At 33.4% G+C, this 21,605-nt stretch overlaps 2 protein-coding genes across 7 annotated transcripts in view; one reads left to right on the top strand and one right to left on the bottom strand.

The window, feature by feature from the left end:
• LOC111695638 (transcription factor CP2-like protein 1) overlaps positions 1-16,366 on the top strand; it is a 22,957-nt gene extending 6,591 nt beyond the window's left edge. For 2 of the 5 annotated variants that reach the window (XM_023465026.1, XM_023465027.1), the window contains exons 7-16: positions 491-654; positions 1,102-1,266; positions 2,023-2,455; positions 4,062-4,131; positions 7,896-8,053; positions 9,109-9,329; positions 9,769-9,847; positions 11,912-11,998; positions 12,341-12,424; positions 12,531-13,007. In XM_023465026.1, coding sequence (XP_023320794.1) covers positions 491-654; positions 1,102-1,266; positions 2,023-2,455; positions 4,062-4,131; positions 7,896-8,053; positions 9,109-9,329; positions 9,769-9,847; positions 11,912-11,998; positions 12,341-12,424; positions 12,531-12,707 — 1,638 coding nt within the window. In that variant the 3' untranslated portion in view covers positions 12,708-13,007. Of the gene's footprint in view, positions 1-490; positions 655-1,101; positions 1,267-2,022; positions 2,456-4,061; positions 4,132-7,895; positions 8,054-9,108; positions 9,330-9,768; positions 9,848-11,911; positions 11,999-12,340; positions 12,425-12,530; positions 13,008-15,981 lie in introns of those variants that run through there. The other 3 variants (XR_002763920.1, XR_002763919.1, XR_002763918.1) reach the window with 3 other exon arrangements.
• On the bottom strand, positions 16,240-21,605 carry LOC111695640 (uncharacterized). Of its 2 annotated transcripts, none has more exons than XM_023465029.1 (8): positions 21,295-21,605; positions 20,464-20,573; positions 20,065-20,096; positions 19,680-19,747; positions 17,897-18,441; positions 17,510-17,587; positions 16,586-16,638; positions 16,240-16,513 (listed from the first exon to the last, which is right to left on the bottom strand). In XM_023465029.1, the coding sequence occupies exons 1-5, from the start codon at positions 21,444-21,446 to the stop codon at positions 18,354-18,356; spliced, it is 450 nt and encodes a 149-aa protein (XP_023320797.1). In that variant the 5' UTR covers positions 21,447-21,605; the 3' UTR covers positions 16,240-16,513; positions 16,586-16,638; positions 17,510-17,587; positions 17,897-18,353. The 2 variants fall into 2 exon arrangements, with proteins under 2 accessions (XP_023320797.1, XP_023320798.1); XM_023465030.1 differs by having other exon boundaries at positions 17,510-17,584.

Here is a 21,605-nt window from a genome sequence, read left to right as displayed (position 1 = left end):
CTATCATACTATTTTTTCACTCTCTTCTCTTGAACCTTACTCATTTCCACCCTCGCCTCTTCTACCATACTCATTTCTCATCCTCGTACACAACCGTACTCAGTTCTCATCCTTGAATATACTCATTTTATATCCTATTCTCTTTAACCAGACTTATTTCTCATCCTCTTCTCTTCTACTCGACTCATTTCTCATTCTCTTCTCTTTTATTATACTAATTTCGCATCATCTTCTTTTCAATCATACTCATCTCATCCTCTTAGCTAGCTTTATCCATAGTCATTTATCATCCTCTACTTTTTAACTAGACTCATTTCTCATCATCGTTCATTCTTGTTCACAGTTCTCATCCTTGATCAAGCCTAATGGTGGCGAAGGGTCTGTTGAATACTGACATTAGCATGGGTCCGAGCTTTAAAGTTCAAGTTAATGACTTGAAATAAGTTCATGTTCAGATATCTGACTAATACTATAAAACTAAATCATCTAGGATAATGGCGTATCTGGGAACCTATGTGGTCTCCAGTCCTTCTCTGGACGTGTATCCCGAGATAACTCCCAGGATAGTATGAAAGCTAAAATCCTGGAACGTAAACCTTCCAAATCCTCCTCAGCAGATCTTGAGTTGTCTCATACTAAAGCGGAACACTGCAGGTTTGTAATGTTTCACTACAAAATATCGCGCGCACTAATAATCGTATTTTGAATTGAAATCTCTGTCAGAGATTACACTTCACCCAATTTATGTTTAATTTTCATCAATTTTCACTATTCCCTTACTCCTTTTCTATGGAAAACGCCGACATCTGACCAATGTCTTGAATAAAGGGTTTTCTTCAAAAGATGAGATTTAAGAAACGATCATTCATCTTAAGTTTTTAGGTCTTCATTTGCTTTCCTTTTCCTTTTTGCAATAACCCTGTGTTTCTCGGGATAAAAATCCCACGAAAATCGAATGCAGATTTTCTTTAAAAAGGTTAAATTAAGTCGGCTCATTTTATGAAAATAGTTTAAAAAGTTGCTGCGTCACGGATCTTGGCGCTAGTAGATTTACCTTGTGAACAACCCGAAGCTCTAAATAATTCCTGTTTATATTTTCAGTCCCATCCATCATTATTCACACGCTGGTGCTGGGTTTACAAAGAGCGTATTAATGTACGGCAAGGGAGACATAGATGATCTAGGATCCGAAGATCTAGGATATATGCCTCCTAAACTCGAACATTTAGCCCCAATACAAGTCCAAGATGACGACCCGGAGTCAAGGTTGGATATCTTTAACTAGTTCTGTTCTCGAAATTTCAAGAAAAAACATGATTACACTTATCAAAAACTATGTTTATTATAATATTTAAGATGTTTTAATTGTCATGTTATATTTATTTATTTATTTTATTTTATTTTTTAAGATAATCTTTTTTACATTTTGGAAGCTCTAAGGACTTTTGATTCTAGTTTGCCTCATTTAGATTCTGAAAAAAGAGGAGAAAATATTATTAATATATTTTTTAATACATTACATTTTTAGAAAGAGCACTTTAATCCGAAATAATATCATCTCTAAAAATAAAAATACAATAAATAGAGAGAAAATATCTATATTTTAAACTATCCACACACAATATTCAAATACAGGGTGTCCCAGGAAACATGACAATAGAAAGACTACTTGAATATGGTCTTTGATCTTTTATATTATTTGCGACATTAATTTACGAATGCCGAAAATTATTTCATCGATAAGATACTACCTTTATCTTGACTTGCAACTGACATGTTTCGTGGGACACCTTGTATATTAAATCTGACTTGTATGTGTGGTGCTCAGAGATTACATTAATTCTACGCTAAAGAGGGAGTCAACCTGAGTTCAAAATGTAAAAAAAAAAATCAAATCCGGTTCCGAGGGAATCCTGAGAAAATCTTTAAAGATTTGGAGAATTTGAGGTTTGTTAACGTATCGTATTTGGGGGTGGGTCATCACAGTAGATCGGAAAATTATATATTAATATTACATTTCAGGTTTCAATATATATTGACGGCACCTACAAGTATAGCCACGAAGTTGGGTGACCCGTCTCTTACCTATATCAACCAAGGTCAGAGTTATGAACTAAAAATAAAGAAGTTGGGTGATCTATCCTGCTATTACAAGAAAAAATGGTTGCGGAGCACAATTAGAATATGTTTCCACGAGCGCCGGCTCCAGTATATTGAAAATGAGCAGATCCAGGAGTGGGCTAGGACACATCCTAATGAGAGGATAGTCGAGGTTGATCTCCCCCTCAGCTACGGGATAGCAGAGGTGAAGCAGGATAGTTCTAACCTCAGCACTATCGCCTTCTCCTGGGATCCGACCAGGGAGACGGGGATCTTCGTCAAGGTTCACTGCATCTCAACCGAGTTCACGCCCAAAAAACACGGGGGAGAGAGAGGGGTTCCTTTCAGACTACAGGTAAGAATAAGAAATATTAAATAGAATTATTTCTAGAAAATCAATATATTTATTCATGTGTCACAATAAGCATAATTAAACCAATTAAATATGAATAAGTGGACGGAAAAATACATAATATAATACCATTCCCATGTTAGATTTATACTTCGCTGTTACTTACATTCCCATGTTAGATTTATACTTGGCTGTTACTTCCATTCCCACGTTAGATTTATACTTCGCTGTTACTTACAGTCCCATGTTAGATTTATACTTTACTTTTACTTACATTCCCATGTTAGATTTATACTTGACTTTTACTTACATTCCCATGTTATATTTATACTTTGCTGTTACTTACATTCCCACGTTAGATTTATACTTCGCTGTTACTTACATTCCCACGTTAGATTTATACTTCGCTGTTACTTACATTCCCATGTTAGATTTATACTTTACTGTTCCTTACATTCCCACGTTAGATTTATACTTCGTTGTTACTTACATTCCCACGTTAGATTTATACTTGGCTGTTACTTACATTCCCATGTTAGATTTTTACTTAACTGTGAAAAATATATATATTGAACCTTTGTATTATTACCAAAAACTTTTTAACCCAAAGGGGGGGGGGCTGCAAAGCAGAAAAGAATTACTTTTACTAGCCGTGAGCCTTGCCCAGAAAAATATATCATTGCAATATGGACGCTATATACATGGAATTCAGTTCTAAAATTTTAAATTTTATATTTAGTTAGTATTAACCTGTAATCTTTTTACATATCTTTTCTCCTTGAATCTTTGAGTCATAGGCTCTTGAGTTAGAATATTTTTATTTCGTATTTTTAACTTTTTATTCCCTTTATCTTATCTAATGTTGAAGTTGAGAAAAAAGATGTGATTGTGTTATTGACAAATATTGTAGAAATGAGTGTGTATTGACAAATATTGTAAAATGAGTGTGTATTGACAAATATTTTAAAAATGAGTGTGTATTGACAAATATTATTAAAATGAAGATGTGATTGTGTATTGAATAAATGAAGATGTGATTGTGTATTAAAAAATATTATTAAAATGAAGATGTGATTGTGTATTGACAAATATTATTAAAATAAAGATGTGATTGTGTTTTGACAAATATTATTAAAATAAAGATGTGATTGTGTATTGACAAATATTATTTAAACAAGACGTGATTGTGTATTGAAAAATATTATTACAATGGAGATGTGATTGTGTATTGAATAATATTATTAAAATGAAGATGTGATTGTGTATTGAATAAGTTTATTAAAATGAAGATGTGATTGTGTATTGGAGAATATTTTAAAGATATTAGATGTGATTGTATATTGAAAAATATTATTAAAATAAAGATGTGAGTGTGTATTGACAAATATTATTTAAACAAGATGTGATTGTGTATTGACAAATATTATTTAATGAAGATGTGATTGTGTATTGAAAAATATTATTAAAATAAAGATGTGATTGTGTATTGACAAATATTATTTAAACAAGATGTGATTGTATTGACAAATATTATTTAAACGAGATATGATTTTGTATTGAAAAATATTATAAAAATGAAGATGTGATTGTGTAATGTGTAATATTTAAGGTTGAGACTTGGTCCAGTGAATCCAGGATTCATGCTGCAGCTTGTATCCTTCAGGTTTTTAAACTTAAAGGTAGGATAGTGTGTTGTGTTCAACCTTCAATACTTAATCCACAATTTTAAGCTTCGTAGAACCGGATACGTTTGTACAAATCTGGATCCAGGTAATAAATCACAATGAGGCTTAATTCTTGCAACACATAAAGTTTGTGCTCAGAGATTACATTAATTCTACGCTAAAGAGGGAGTCAACCCTAAGTAAATCCGGTTCCGAGGGAATCCTGAAAAAATCTTTAAAGATTTGGAGAAATTGAGGTTTGTTTACGTATCGTATTTGGGGGTGTCATAAAATATGATATTTTTTCTCTGAATGGCAGCTTCTGCTCTAAGCTATCAACATTTCAGATTACAATGAGAAAAAAAAATTCTGCACACAATACCCTGTATTTAATGAAACAAATGATGGAAACAAATTAAATTTGTATCTCTTTTTAAATGCAGAATTTTTAACAGTAATAACCCAGAAGTGCCTGATGTTATATGATCAGACCATAATCTCTTGTTTCTCCAAATATCAAACCATATTTAAGCCGCGTCCCAAATTTAAGCCGCGGCTCAAATTCTTTAAATTTGGCCTCAGGAAGATTTATCCGGCCCAACCTTCCAGAGAATGCCAGAACACGTTAAAATTTTGATGAGATGACTCTAGATCTATGGTTTAGGTGATAATTTTCCAGGGTTAGATGATAAACAGCAGGAGGTAAAGATGATACACATATAGGTTCGGATGATAACTTATAGGCTCAGGTGATAAACTTCCAGGATCAGATGATAAACTTCCAGGTTCAGATGAGAAACTTCTAGGTTCACATGATAAACTTCTTGGTTCAGATGATAAACTTCTAGGATCAGATGATAAACTTCTAGGTTCAGATGATAAACTTCTAGGCTCAGGTGATAAACTTCTAGGATCAGATTATAAACTTCTAGGTTCAGATGATAAACTTCTAGGTTCAGATGATAAACATCTAGGTTCAGATGATAAACTTATAGGTTCAGATGATAAACATCTAGGTTCAGATGATAAACTTCTAGGTTCAGATGATAAACTTCTTGGTTCAGATGATAAACTTCTAGGTTCAGATGATAAACTTCTAGGTTCAGATGATAAACTTCTAGGTTCAGATGATAAACTTCTTCTAGGTTCAGATGATAAACCTTCTAGGATCAGATTATAAACCTTCTAGGATCAGATGATAAACTTCTTGGTTCAGATGATAAACTTCTAGGTTCAGATGATAAACTTCTAGGTTTACATGATTGACTCCATGATTCAGGTGGCATGTTCAAAAACATTCAAAGAATCCCAAAGATGGATGGATATCACGTGGGCCGAATATAAAGAATTTGTTCCGTGGCTCAAATATGGTTGGTTCCGCTTAAAATTGTATTCAATTTTTCAAGATTTAAGCTGTTGCTCAATTGAAACCGGTTTTTTGGGAATTTGAGACGTGGCTTAAATTTATTAAATTCGTACACAGAACTATGAATTTCATCCCCTGAATAATGGAGTTTATCATCTGCACCTTGGAGTTTATCACTAAAGCAATGCAATTTTCATTAAAACCATGGTAGTTAATGCCCTGAACCATGGAGTTTACCACCTGAACTATGGAGTTTATGATCTAAACAGTAGAGTTAATCATTAAAACCATTGACTTTATCGCTTTATCATCATCTGAATTGTTGGGTTTATTATTTAAACCTTGGAGTTTTGTAGATATACCTCAGAGTTGGTCACCAGAACCTTAGAGTTTATCATCTGAATCATGGCTTTTTTATTTAAACCACGGATTTTTTTTTTCAAACCATAGAATTTTTTATTTAAACCGAAGAGTTTTTCGATTGAGCCATGTTTTTTTTGTTAAATTTATACCATGGATTTTTTCATCTAGACCATGGTGTTTTCATTTAAACCAAAGCATTTTTCATTTAGACCACGAAGTTTTGCATCTAAAGTTTGGTGTTTAAACCATGGAGTTTTGCATTCAAACCATGTAGTTTGTCACCTGAACCATGGAGTTAAGCATCTAAACCTAGATATTTATCATCTAAACCTTGAAATTCATCATCTAAACCATGGATCTAAAGTCATCTCATCAAGATTTTAACAAGTTCTGGCATTCTCTGGAAGGTTGGGCCGGATACATCATCCTGTATATCTGGAGAAACTCTTGAACAATGTCTACTCATATAACCTCAGACACTTCAGAGATTATTATTAAAATTTCTAAAAAAGAAAAATATTTTAATAATTAATTTGTTTCCTCATTCATTTTAAAATACAAAGAACGTGTGTATCAATTGATTTTTTCTTCTTGTAATCTAAATTTTGTAAGCGTAGCGCAGAACACGGCAAAAATAATAAGGGTCGTACTTCCACATGTGTCCCAAAATAGTCATGCGAGAATATATTGAAATTTTAATCATCTGTGAAATCAGGACTGAAACCTGAATTTCTCCAAATCTTAAATGTGTATTTTTTCAGGATTCCCTCGGTCCCGGATTTTGATTTCTTACATTTTGAACTCGGGTTGACCCCCTCTTTAGCATAGAATTAATTTTACCTCTGAGCACAAACTTTAACGTCTTCAACGTGTTTAGCCTCAATGTGAAATAGATAAGGTCGTCATAGAATGTTCACTGTACAGTGTACAGTGTACATCAAGATCAAATTGAAAATGATTTTGGAAATTTATAGATAGAAATTTTTCCAAATTTTATATTTGAATCTCGAGTAATTTGACAACTAAAAGTTGAGTTGAACAGAGGGGACAGTTGCGTGCATCTAAAAGTGCAAAAATGGCGTCATTGTGAGCTTTTTTATTTTGTCATATCTAATTTTACAAATCCAAACATGGATAATGGGTATTGGATATTAATGAAGAAGAAAAAATAATTGCAGCTCATAATCCTGAAAAGCCAATTTCGAATTCATTTTGATCAGAGGTTTTTTGTCCTCAGGACATGATCGGGTTGTTTCGATCAAATTTTGGAATTTTTCTATTGCGAAAGTTTTTTTGTCCCCAGGACATGATGGGGTTGTTACGATCGAATTTCGGAATTTTTCTTTTGCGCAAATTTGGTGTTGTAGGGGTTTTGTATTGATCTGCCAGGGGTTGTTATCTAGCAGCACATTCATCCGTCCACGCTTTATTTATTCTGAGTAGAGGGCTGACGAGATTCCAGCTGCTTCTTATGCCTGAGAATAGTAGAGTGCAGGAATTCTTCTGATATACTGGAATGATGCCCAGGTGCCTTACAGATAGGAAACATAACACTCATTGCAACCAATCATTTGTAAGTCCGGATTGGATACCTCCAAGGACCCATAGCTGGCAACCATAGACTTTCCCTGCTTGTCAACCTTTCCTCTCTTCCTCATCATTTATTTGGATCAATGAATTTCAAGCTTCTTTGTTGTTGAGTGGAAAGCACGCACCCTTTGCTGCGAGAGATGTTGACAGCCGCCCCTCTGTCCTTCTACGTCCGTTCAGATTTTGGCTTCAAATGATTTTGAAATCACAGGTTTGTGAGGAATGCGGAAATCGAACCCGTAAACACCAATCTGGATACAAATCCAATTACTGGCTGCGGACAAGTGTGCTTAACTTAGTGATCAAACGAGAACTGGTGTCACACACTAGCCACCTAGCCACCCCACCCCACAAATGTCGATTCAAAGAAGTTAAAAATTATCAATTTCAAATCGAAAAAATTAATTTTACAGAATGTTTAAATTTGCTCTATAGCTTGCTGATATGTTGGTTTGTTCAGGAGCTGACCGGAAGCATAAACAGGATCGGGAGAAGGTTCAGAAGAGAAGTATAACGGAACAGGAGAAGTTTTCCCCGCAGTACGAGTGTACTGTTTTAACCGACCTTAGCGTGGACAGTATATATATTCCACCCAGTCGGGGTATATCACCTGTACAGGTAAAAATTAGGATTAATACAGCATTGCTCTTCAAACTAGAGGTTGTTAATCCCTGAAAAAGACCAAAACAAGGACCGAATGATTAAGTAATTTCATCTGAGGGGGGAAATTTTGTATTTTGGAAACCGAGATCAATCTTTTGTTCATCTGCAGATTAATTTAATCTTTATTTGATATCCCGTGAAGTTCCGATCAGATATCTGCGAACAATTTAAAAGGGCCCACTGTGAATATATAGAGAATGATAAAGCAATTGAGATAATGGGGATCGAACATATAATTGAGATAATGGGTATCCAACATATAATTGAGATAATGGGTATCCAACATATAATTGAGATAATGGGTATCCAACATATAATTGAGTTTTTATGAGTGATGAAAACTTTTAACAATTTTTTTTGAAGAAGTGGCATAAGAATTTTAATAAAGATTAGAATTGTTTATTGAGTGTCATGATTAGAAACATATATGGACTCATTAAGTGGTTTATAAGATTTATATTAAAACTTTGAACATTTCTTACGCAGAAAGAAAGATATTTGGAGAAATATTTCTGGAGTAAACTAGATTTGTTTTGTTGTAATCTTTAATTTAAACAATACCTTTTTTTAAAAAAAATTTAAGATTTAAATAATAAATACAAATTTTTAGATTTAATTTGAACTTCAAAAAAGGTAAAAAAGGTATTGCTAAAAATCAAAGATTATAAAAGATGAAATGAAATTCAGATTTTTTTCTAAATATTTTCCTTTTCGTGTAAAAAATGTTTAAAGTTTTAGATACCACTTTATTAGTCATAATTAGGCACTATTTATGATAATTATATAAATACTTCTCATCTTTGAGAAGCCTCTCATGCCACTATGTCTAAAAATTTCAAAAAAATCTTTTATTTAAACTTAAAACGCAAGTTTAAAAAAATCTCCTGTATTACACAGGCACATTTTGATGTATTGCGCATGCTCATTTCTGCAAAGCGGAGGCTTGGTCTGCCTAGCAACTCTGGGAGGCTCGTGTCTGCATAGCGGAGGCTCACCTTGTTATTGTTTAGTCTGATGGTGAAGGAAGTGTGATTGTAAAATCTGCTCCATCCTTGAAATCCTCTTCCGTTCCTCCAAACACCAGCAGAGAGGAACCTTTCCTCCCCGTCCCATCCTGGATCTCCTCGCACAAGGTTGGATCTACTGCTGGAGCTGACTCTAAATCCTGGAAGGTTATCCTACCTAACAATGCATCTGCGGAAACTACCGCTGGTTGGCTTTCATTCAATAGGTAACAAAAAGAAACATCTATAGATATATATATATATATATCTAAAGTAGTAATCTCTGTTTGCTTGCCTATTTTTGTGTTCATAACTCAGGTACCCCTTGGCCGGTTTGCTTCAACGTTATAATGTACTTGTGTTAATTTGAAAATTCTTAGTTTAGTTGTTTGACTTTTAAAGAGAAAGATTAGCTTCCATCAAAGATCACTTTCAAGACCACCTTTTACTGGTTCTTGCTCTTTCGTGACACAATTTTTAGGATTATCCGGTCAGACCATGGATACGTTTCGGCGGCTAGGAGCGCCGACCCCTATTTCTTTGAATGATGGGTTGTCCTTTAATAAAAATGATAATATCATTCTTAATTTTCTTCCTTTGCTAGGTGAATTGAACACATTGAACATTTTTATTTAAATATTTCTTAGATTTTTTATCTACTTGTAGGTATGAGATCCATGTGAAAACATTCCAAAATTATGACTCCAGAGATATTCTTAGACTTAGTAAAGACGATCTGGTTCAGGTATTGTATTAAATATAAATCTGCAATTTTGAAAGAATAATTAATAATGATAAAAGAACAAAAGAGATTCATTAGAAAAAAAAGAGAGCCAATCTTTTCCTAGGACTTTGGTTTGTCTTGGAGGTCACAGTAGGCCTCCATAGTATGCCAATTGAGAGGTCAAAGATGACTTGCTTATTTTAGTAGCACAGAAAATTCTCAAAAAAGCTTGTTTCTTGCATATGAATTCCTCGAAAATATTTTTTCTTAAATTTTTTCTTTTTGAAAATATTTCACATAAGCTTTATAAAAGACCTCATTTTAAACATTATTTTACAAGCTAAAATAAACTTTTCATTTTCCATAATTTTGTGGTACAGGGTGTAAATGATGTGTTCAATGGATGCTTTTGGATAGTTTTGTATAGATGGTTGGTTTAATAGATGGTGATAGATTGTTTAATGATCAATTCTTGTATAGATGGTTGGTTTAATGGATGGTGTAAGATTGTTAAATGTATAATTCTTGTATAGATGATTGGTTTAATAGATGGTGATAGATTGTTTAATGATCAATTCTTGTAAAGATGGTTGGTTTAATAGATGGTGATAGATTGTTTAATGATTATTCTTGTATAGATGGTTGGTTTAATGGATGGTGTAAGATTGTTGGAGCTGTCATGGGCGGTCCGCCTGGCTTTCAGACAGTCTCCATAAACGGAGCTGTTTTGGGGATAACGCCTGGTTTATAGAGAGTCTCCATAAATGGAGCTGTCTTGGGCGGACCGCCTGGTTTTTAGAGTCTCCGTAAATGGAGCTGTCTTGGGCAGAACGCCTGGTTTTTAGAGAGTCTCCATAAATGGAGCTGTCTTGGGCAGACCGCCTGGTTTATAGAGTCTCCAAAAATGGAGCTGTCTTGGGTGGATCGCCTAGTGCAAGTCTTCTCTCTAGGGTGACACGGTTCGGTCAGCCCATGGATATGTTTCGCCGGCTTTGAGCTGACTCTATCTCTAGCCAAAACTCAAGGCTCTATATCTCTAGCCAAAACTCAAGGCTCTATTCACGTCCGTCTAAATCAACGATTCATACATTACTAATTTATTAATACAGTCTCCCCCTAACCCTGATCAGTCTCCCCCTAACCCTGCTAGCAACCACACATCTCTGTGACTCTCTCTCTCCTAGCCTGATACCAGCTGACCCAGCTGTTGCTATGGCGGGGAGTTTAAAACACAAACAATGAGAATTACACATAAACTCTTGGAGTTGTATAGGGAAGGAGTGGATCTAGGAATGGATATCAAGCTTAACCTGTGGACTAATGATGGAGAAGAATTTTTCTCATTTTCTAGAGTTTCTCGACCCGTCAACCGGAGAAGGAGAAGAAACAGAGGTGTGATGTCAACTCTGAAGGAAGTGAGACTACCCTGAAATATTGCACTGGCATTCAAAGTCTAATCTGTGTCTATCATATGAATCATTTATATAGAAAATAAATAATGTAGTTTTTCCATTTATGAAAGTTGTAAACTTGTAATACAATTGTAATATTTTAATCTCTGCTACAAAATAAATATTTAGATTTAAAAAAAATTTATTAATACAGGTAAATAGAACTGACCGGAATGGCCGGTCACGGTCAACATGAACATAGATAAAATAGATAACGAAATATAGATAATAAAGATTGTATTGATCATGGTAGCATATTTCATTACAGATGGTTGGTTAAATGATGGTGTAAGATTGTTCAATGTATAATTCTTTTATAGATGATTGGGTTAATGGATGGTGTAAGATTGTTCAATGAATAATTCTTGTATAGATGATTGGTTTAATGGATGATGTAAGATTGTTAAATGTATAATTCTTTTATAGATGATTGGTTTAATGGATGGTGTAAGATTGTTTAATGATTAATTCTTGTATAGATGGTTGGGTTTAATGGATGGGGATAGATTTTTCAATGTATAATTCTTGTATAGATGGTTGGTTTAATGGATGGGGATAGATTTTTCAATGTATAAGTCTTTTATAGATGGTTGGTTTAATAGATGATATTGTTCAATGAATAATTCTTGTATAGATGATTGGTCTAATGGATGGTGTAAGATTGTTCAATGATCTCCACATGAAACCTGTTGCTCCTCGACTTACAATATATATAGCTCAGGTAAAATTAATCTACAGAACCCTTTTAATTTTTGTAGTTAACTATCCATTATAACTTATAATTATCCATTTTTAGATTTAACTGAATGAGTTGTGTCAAAAGTAATTTATTCCGCCTTTAATTTTTTTTATTTTTTTTATTCAAGGTAACCATTTGTTATTTGATTGGCATTTACAGTTTTATGATATACCTAATCGAATCCAATGCAATCAAAACTTAAAAATTTTAAATGGTGAAACACTTGTAAGTGGTAATAATACCGACCTGGAACTTCTTAATTATAATAATATATACAATTTTCTACAAGATGAGACAAAGAACTAATTGGTTGAATATTTCTAGAAGGGGGATTCAGTGTTTCATCCTTTCCTGCTTGAAGATGTTACTGTACTTGAACTTATCAAACTCATGGCCCACACATTCGAGGTATTTCTTATCAACTCATTGCTTATCAATACTTATTCATACGAGGTAGTTGCTAGTTAAAATTTAACTCAGCTATTTACTCTTAATATAGGATAATTATGTTCAGATACCCGAGTCATTCCTTGCTAAAATCGTGATGAGCGGACCCAACAAGATACTGGTTCGAATGACGGACGAGTATCTCCGATATCAGAATCCTGACTCAGCCTTTCATCTTCATATCGTATACGACGACAACGGGGAATCTTGCACAGTGCACCTGGAACCCATTTCCTTCCAATAATCATCAACAGAGCTCATCTTATCATCAGGAAACTCTTTATTATCAGCTGATTTCATCAGCTGATGTAATTATCAGCTGTTCCGCAGTGATATTTTATAATTCAGACCTAAGTACACACATTTTTTAAAAATTTAAAACTGTTAGGAAGAAGATATCACGATTTCTAGCTTGTTTGTAACTTAGGTTTAGCCGAAAACTCGTTTCTGGGATGTCCAAAACTAACTTTTTTATGGAGAGAACGTATTTTTGATTGGTTATTTTGTAATACTGGATATTCTGGGGTTACGGGTATATTTACAGGTTTACTGTTGAACACAAAACTTGAAGCCTTACAAACACGATTCTTTTACTCTGAAAATTGACACATTTTGGTAAAAGCAATTTTTTATATAAATTACACAGCATCCTGCAAACAGACTAATTCTGTGTCAGATCAGTCTGGATTTTTTATTGTTTTATTCCGGATTCGTATTCTAGAAGGTTCATCCGGATCTAGGAATTTGTATTTGAAAAGGGACTACAGCTTTTTTTTCAAGAGATTTTTAATTTTAATGTGGCCTGTCCGATGCACAGCGGTACCTTTTAAAGGGAGTGACCGACTATGTAAGGTAGTTAAACTGAGTATTCAGTGTTGTGGAAAACTTCTTTCAGATCATTTGAGACCTATTAAACTTTTTAAAGATCTGTAAGTCCTGAGTTTGAGCGCAAGTTCGACGTTCAAAACTCCTACTTTGGGGGTGGATACGTTTCCAGAATTAGGTTTTTTAAATTATTAAATAACGACATAAAATGTAAAAAAGTTCTACAATAAACTACAGACGTCATGTATAGGAACAGGTTGAGAAAATAAAAATTAATCTTATCATCTAAAATAAGTAATCTTGTTTTATTATTAGTTTCTATTTTCTCATTATTCTGGTTTATCATTATTCACAAAGATTTTCTGCAGGATTTCTAAAATTATAATTGAAATGACGACATTTGAAGAATTTGAAGAAATCTGCGAATAAGTTCAAAGAAAATAAGAAATTCAATATAATAATAAAAACCAAATTATCTATTTTAGCATTGATTTATTGACAAATTTCTTTTGAGAAATATGTTCCTAACCATCTAATTAGATTACTGTGTAATTTTTACTTTATTTTTCGTTGTCGTTATTTAATAATTAAAAAAAAGAACTAATTCTGAAAACGCATCCACCCCCAAAGTAGGAATTTTGAACGTGGAATTTGCGCTCACACTCAGGATTTACAAATCTTTAAAAAGTTTAATATGTCTCAAATGAATCCGAAATAAGTTTTCCACAACACTGCATACTCAGTTCAACTACCTTACATAGCCGGTCACTCCCTTTAAACTTTGTCTGAATTAACTAAGATTTCCTTATTTTTGTATCCGAAAATTAAGTGCTTTCGAAAACCATGTGGTATCCTTTCCACGGAGTTTACACTGTACACTGGAGTTACCCTTCAGTTAACTTTCAGCTAGAAATAAAGGATATCTCTGTCGTTGATGATCAGACAAAGGTGTGTAGGGTACCGTTGTAAATTGGACATGCCACTATTCGACTAGAGGCTGACTTTCAATTACGTCCATAACAGTCAATGTTGAGAATAATATTTATTTATTGGTAAAGATGGAAACCCAGACTGAAACGCATTTCCGACATTTTTCCAATAAAAATTTATTTCTTCATAAAATATGAAGATTATTTTTCAATAAGTTGAAAAAGCCAAGAACGGTTTCTTATTTTTTATTTATTTTTATAAAAAATATTTATATGCATCATTGACCAGAACTTACTTTAAAATTTAAGCAATCATTCCTAATCCATTTTCTCATTATAGATTTTTGACAGGCAATTTTTTTCTTCCTTATTGTGTTGCACTGTTTCAATTGTATGCAACTCCACAAATTTACTTCATACGTATGTTTAATATTTCAAATAGTTCTTGGTTTTTATTTTTAAATTTTGTAAATAGTCCCAACTATTCTTACTTTCCAGACATATTAAATTATAATAATTGCACTTAGGAAAAAGAATTACGTTTTCAGCCCTGGAAACCTGGAAAATGTGATAGTATGTAATCAAATCAGCGTCTTTCATTGGTTTGAGCACTTAGACTAGCTTTTGATACTTGAAACATGGAAACAACTGATATCTGATAAGATGTTTGAAAATCCGTCCTGTTCTGAACTTTTATTAGATTTTTAACCCTTGTTTATCGGACCAATTCTATTGTATATTTTTTTTTAATCCTAAAATTAAGAAGCTAATTATCTACTGGTCTATTTACTTTTCTTAATAGGTTAATTTTGTACATCGCCTTACATTTATAATTTCATACTTCATTGGCAATCTGTGGTTTTCGAGGATAGAATGCGCAAGGAAAATATAAAATCAAGATATTTTGTGAGAATACTTTAATTTAAATTTTAAATTTTTTCTAATAGGCGTAGAAAAATAGACATCTCCTTAAATTACGCAAAACAAATTCGATTCTGAACTGGTAACTTTTAAATGTGCCGAATGAGCTTAACTTCTCGGAGGACAGATTAGCGTCCATAGAGATTTTAGCCAATGAGAGTGGTTAATCTTTCTGTGCGCCAAGTTAAAAAGTTGTTATCCCTGTTTGATACTTAACTGGATAATATACGAAAACAGTTCAATTTGTTAAAGTTTATTAATTTGATAAATGCCAATTGTACTTATTGCGTAATAGTAGGTCTGCAACACAACAATTTTGTGATTTCTTTTATTTGATCAGGGTTCACTATATGCTAACTGCAAAGTATTTTGAACAGAAATATAATCATTTGTTTTTTTTCGCTGCAAATTTTTTTTTCAGCGACATTTTTTTGTTCCCGATTTTTCCATATCAATACGTTTTGGCAACATTTCTTGCAGTCTAGAATCTCTTTTCATTTCCAACATGCAACCTGTAATTGTGCTTTTTAAAACTCAACTTTGTTATTCTACATATTTTTTTAAGACAATTTTTTCATAAATATTAGAGACGATGAATACCTAATTGATATTAGAAACATTGTGTTGAAATAATTTTCATTTAGGGGCAACACTTTCTTTTGTGAGTTTTTACAAAAGATTTTCAGTGAAACTTCTGAAGTTCAGGTTTATTTGTCATCACCATATACCCCCCTAGGCCTTGTAAAAGATATGTTGATTTAATAAGAATTCCTCAACACCTTATAAGTCAAACAGTTTCAAATATTGGTTCAATACGCACACAATTTCTTATTTTATTCATAGTTTGGTTTTGTGTAACAGTAAGATAAGTATATTATTAATTTTGTTAGATATTCACAAACAATGCATTCAGTAAAATTCTCAATTAATTTTGAAAGTTAGCGCTCTTCATATTTTTCTCAAGTAGTTTCATGGGTTTCAGCGCAATAGGTTTTGGAAAATTTTCCTTTAAATCTCATCTTGAAACGCACGAATATGCGTAACACATGTACCTAATAGTGAACACAAATTTTCAGCGCGAATTCTCAAGATTAGTGATTGTTAAACTGGTAACCTTCATATTATACATCTTGTACACACGTTTAAGTAATGTTTGAATTTATTTAAAAATTATCCAGAGAGATAAGCATTTAATTTTAATTGTTATTTTTAAATAAATTTTATGCAAGATTTCTCTGTTACTATATGGAAACGTTTAATGTGTTATGGTAAAAGATTTATTATAAGAAATCAAAAATATTTTTCAATATATATTATACTAGGGTTTAGTTAAAGAACATGAGTTGAGAGACCATTCTTCTGTCTCACAAAATGTCTGAAATTATAAATAAATTAATAATGTCTGGTCACACCTTTATTGAATTCTGAATTGTTTAAAAATAATCACCTGAAGATTTGACCTCAATTTCAACCCAAACTTAGGAACCGTGTCTCTCAATTCTGTAATAAGATACTTGGTGTTCACATCATATTGGATTAAATAAATAACTCGAATTTCAGGGTTAGCAAGGTTTGACTTAGAGGCTATTACAATCTTTTTTGGAAATATTCATTCATATACCTAGTAACAATATAGATAGATATTTCTAAAGATCTTGGTTAGCGTATTTACATCATTTTTTAATCGAAAATGATGTGGGACACCCTTTATAATATAGGAATAAGGTTAAGAAATGTGAGTTCTTTATTTATTTTAACAAACATAATTTATGTCTCCCCATTTTTAAATTAAATTTTTTAAAACGGTTCTTTTCCTTTTTTTATTAGTAAACCGTTGCAACTCATAGTTTTCAACTAAGTAGACAAAAACGATAGGTTTTTGGCGCGCCTTTACTCAAGTTTCTGAGTCCTAATTCTAAATGGGGTCTGTCCTAGTGAACGATTTTTGGACCCCCGACCCCCCCCCCCCCTCCTATCAATTTTGTACATGACCTAATTAGTTTTTATTTAGCATTATTTAGGGTTAGGTTAGGTTAAGACATTTTCTGGGCCGAGCGCTGCGGCTAGGACAGGCTGGGGGGCCGAGCGCTGCGGCCACATGTCTTACATTTAAGATTCATGTCATTTAAGATCCATGTACAAAATTGATAGGAGGGGGGGGGGGCTCGGGGGAGGTCCAATAATCGTTCTCTTGAAATATACCTTCTAAATGCATAAAGTTCTGTTTATCTCGGATCAAAAAAGGTAGACATACTTTTGGAAATCCCATAATTAGTGAAATATGGTGTTCACTGTTTTGAGATCATTATTAGATTCAATGGAGATTTTTCCGTGGTCACCGAATCTATTGGGACATATTTTAAATTTTAACCTGGATTTACTCCAAGCATCCAAAGATCCTCAACTTGGCATATTAAGGCCTTAGCACACGCTCTTGAAATGAGACCTTCTGGGAAAAAATTCATAAAGCGTTAATTTAATCTTGTTATAACATGATGTTACAGTGGTCGGCGATTTAATCAATACAACGAAGACAACATTTTATAAATTATGCTTTGATCCCTAACAATTTTCAAATTACAAGTTTACAATTGAACAAAGAGAAGCTGGTAATTGACAACTGCTCTTTGTTTACTTGTTTATGTGTTTCTCTGCAGTTTGAAAGATTGGTTGAAATCAAAATTTAAATTTAAAGTCGTCTTCATTGTATTGATATATACGACAACGACTGTATGATAATAATCAATGTTAAGTTTACCATTGATTTTCTCAATATTAAGGTCAAGTGCAGAGAGGAGTTGGATCCAATCTGTTTTCTCCAATCCTAGATCTACCTCACGTCTACAATAATATTATGGTTAAGTGCAGAGAGGAGTTGATTCCAATCTGTTTACTCCAATCCTAGATCTACCTCACGTCTATAATAATATTATGGTTAAGTGCGGAGAGGAGTTGGATCCAATCTGTTTGCTCCAATCCTAGATCTACCTCACGTCTACAATAATATTATGGTTAACTGCAGAGAGGAGTTGGATCCAATCTGTTTTCTCCAATCCTAGATCTACCTCACGTCTACAATAATATTATGGTTAAGTGCGGAGAGGAGTTGGATCCAATCTGTTTTCTCCAATCCTAGATCTACCTCACGTCTACAATAATATTATGGTTAAGTGCAGAGAGGAGTTGATTCCAATCTGTTTTCTCCAATCCTAGATCTACCTCACGTCTATAATAATATTATGGTTAAGTGCAGAGAGGAGTTGGATCCAATCTGTTTTCTCCAATCCTAGATCTACCTCACGTCTACAATAATATTATGGTTAAGTGCAGAGAGGAGTTGAATTCAATCTGTTTTAAGGTTTAGTGCAGAGAGGAGTTGGATCCAATCTGTTTTCTCCAATCCTTGATAGACCCATCTCTCGTCTACAATAATATTAAGGTTTAGTGCGGAGAGGAGTTGAAGTCAATCTGTTGAATCCCATCCTAGATCTACCTCACGTCTGCAATAATATTAAGGTTAAGTGCGGAGAGGAGTTGAAGTCAATTTGTTTTCTCCAATCCTAGCCCCATCTCTCATTCACAATAATAAGGTTTAGTGCGGAGAGGAGTTGAAGTCAATTTGTTTTCTCCAATCCTAGACCCATCTCTCGTATACAATAATATTAAGGTTTAGTGCGGAGAGGAGTTGAAGTCAATCTGTTGAATCCCATTCTAGATCCACCTTACGTCTACAATAATATTAAGGTTTAGTGCGGAGAAGAGTTGAATCCCATCCTAGATCTCCCTAACGTCTACAACATTTTAATACAAAGAGAACCAGAAAACCGTGGAATGGGAAAACGACATTAAGTCAATAATTAAGTGTATTTGATGTTGTTAAAAAGCAAACCGTTTTACAAATAACTTATTAAAGCACTTGTTAACTTAATTTGAGCTGGGAACTTTTGAATGGTGGATATCGGGATTTATGCTTGATCCACTCTTTCTCTTAATCCCCAGATTAAATAATGCTTGTACTCTTCTTGTTATAAATCTCCAGATTAATTAACTGATCGGAATTAAGGATATTCAATTCTAAAGTTTTCAATTTGGGTCTGTTTATACTGTGTACAATTGCTGCGTCTCATGCCCATTAGACTTTTTAAAGTCAGAACTTTAGGCTACATGTCGTCTTCCCAGTCCACAGTTTTCTGGTTCTCACTATTTCTAATTATATCTAATTCTAATAATAAACTGTACATTTCATAATTAGTGTCGTCTTCAATATCTTTTAATTTGAAAAACTTCTAAAGATTTTTTTATATTAAAACTTTGGTCGTGAAATTGTACCCGGTTTAAATAAACTAAGAAATTGACACAGATGTGAGGATTCGACTTTTTTTGTTCAAGGAACGTTCATTAAAAGTACATTTTAATTATTTTTTTGCCAGTTCATTGGGAAACAATAAAAAATTTTCGAGTTTGGAACTTTTGTTTGATCTCGATCATGTGGTCACTTTAAAATTTCAAATTTAAATTTTGTTGGAGGAGTTGAATTATACCTTAATCTTCCCTTGTAGTTGCCGGTGGAGTTGGGTCTGTACGATCTACTGATCGCAGCTGATCTACTCTTAAGCAGCAATAAATATATTTAAAGGGACTACTGTCGCTGTGATCCTTCAATTAAATGGGGGCCAGGCCGATTCTCAACGGTTTAACTATTATCTGATAAAATTCAAGTTTTTTCGTTTTTTCAAGTTTTTTCGAGCCTTAAAAGTCTTCGGATTGTTTCTGTGTTAGGGAAATCTCAAGTCACTTTTATAGGGAAACTGCTAACGGCCATACCCTTTAAGAATGGGGGTCTCTGAAAATCACGTCGACAGTCCATTTAATCCATGTCTAAATATCCGCATCTCCTCAAACTAATAATATATTTCACATTTTTACCTGAACAGCGGAGTAGGCTGCAAAGGAAAGTCCTGAAGTAAAAGAAGACGACATTAGGAGAATTAATATTTTGGTGTCATATCAAATGGACTAACGTTTTTTGGACTTGGGCGTAGGAGTCCAGCGCAAATTTCAGTGGGGTAAATTTAGATTCAAGGATATTCCCAATCCATAATGTTCTGAAGTCCGTCATTGAGTTCTTATATCAAATATTTTAATTTTTAAAAGCTAATAACGATAAAGCAAGTAAATTATAAAACAAAAAGACAGGGGCGTATCGAGGGGGGGGGGGCTATTAGGGCTAGACCTCATCTTTTCCCATTGGCATGTGAAAACCTTTTTTTATTTAGTAATTACTAATTGATTTTGGATTTGGTTAGTTCCTATATACGTACTAACCTCCTAGAGCTGCAAGTATAACTGCTCCAAAAATTAATCCTGTTGAATTTATTGGAACCAAGCCTTCAGTCCGCTGATCAGAACTCACCTTCTGCTTACTAGATATCATCCTAAAACATTATATTCTGCTCACCAGATATCCTGAAATATTATATTCTGCTCACCAGATATCCTAAAATATATATTCTGCTCACCAGATATCCTGAAATATTATATTCTGCTCACCAGATATCCTGAAATATTATATTCTGCTCACCAGATATCCTGAAATGTAATATTCTGCTCACCAGATATCTTGAAATATAATATTCTGCTCACCAGATATCCTGATATATTATATTCTGCTCACCAGATATCCTGAAATATTATATTCTGTTCACCAGATATCCTGAAATATTATATTCTGCTCACCAGATATCCTGAAATGTAATATTCTGCTCACCAGATATCTTGAAATATAATATTCTGCTCACCAGATATCCTGATATATTATATTCTGCTCACCAGATATCCTGAAATATAGTATTCTGCTCACCAGATATCCTGAAATATAATATTCTGCTCACCAGATATCCTGAAATATTATATTCTGCTCACCAGATATCCTTAAATATTATATTCTGCTCACCAGATATCCTGAAATATGATATTCTGCTCACCAGATATTCTGAAATATTATATTCTGCTTGCCAGATATCCTGAAATATTATATTTTGCTCACATGATATCCTGAAACATATTCTGCTCACCAGATATCCTGAAACATTAAATTCTGCTCAAAGGGTACAGTTGTGAAATTAAGTCGACAGTCCCTTTAAGAAAGTGCTTTACCTGAAATCCGCGAACGCTTTCTCTACATGTACACTTGGTAAAGGATCTGTATTCTGCTGTACATTTGTACCAAGGATTGCGGTATTAGGGATTTTGTCAGCTGATACATTTAGTACACAGAGACAAAGCAGTAATAGGTGATATTCTAACATCTTTGATCGAATATTTTATATTTTGAAAATGAAATCTGAAAATGTAAAATTATGGAAACCACATTACACATTGGTATTTCGGTTTGTGTGAAAGCGTTTATACTTGATGCACTTCAAAACTAACAAACAAACTTGTTAGTTTTGGAATCTTTACTTAAC

Source organism: Eurytemora carolleeae, unplaced genomic scaffold (genome assembly GCF_000591075.1).
Source record: "Eurytemora carolleeae unplaced genomic scaffold, Eaff_2.0 scaffold224, whole genome shotgun sequence".
Classification (NCBI taxonomy): Eukaryota; Metazoa; Arthropoda; class Copepoda; order Calanoida; family Temoridae; genus Eurytemora; species Eurytemora carolleeae.
The sequence above is the reverse complement of the archived record's forward strand: the minus strand, read 5'-3'. Positions and strand labels throughout refer to the sequence as shown.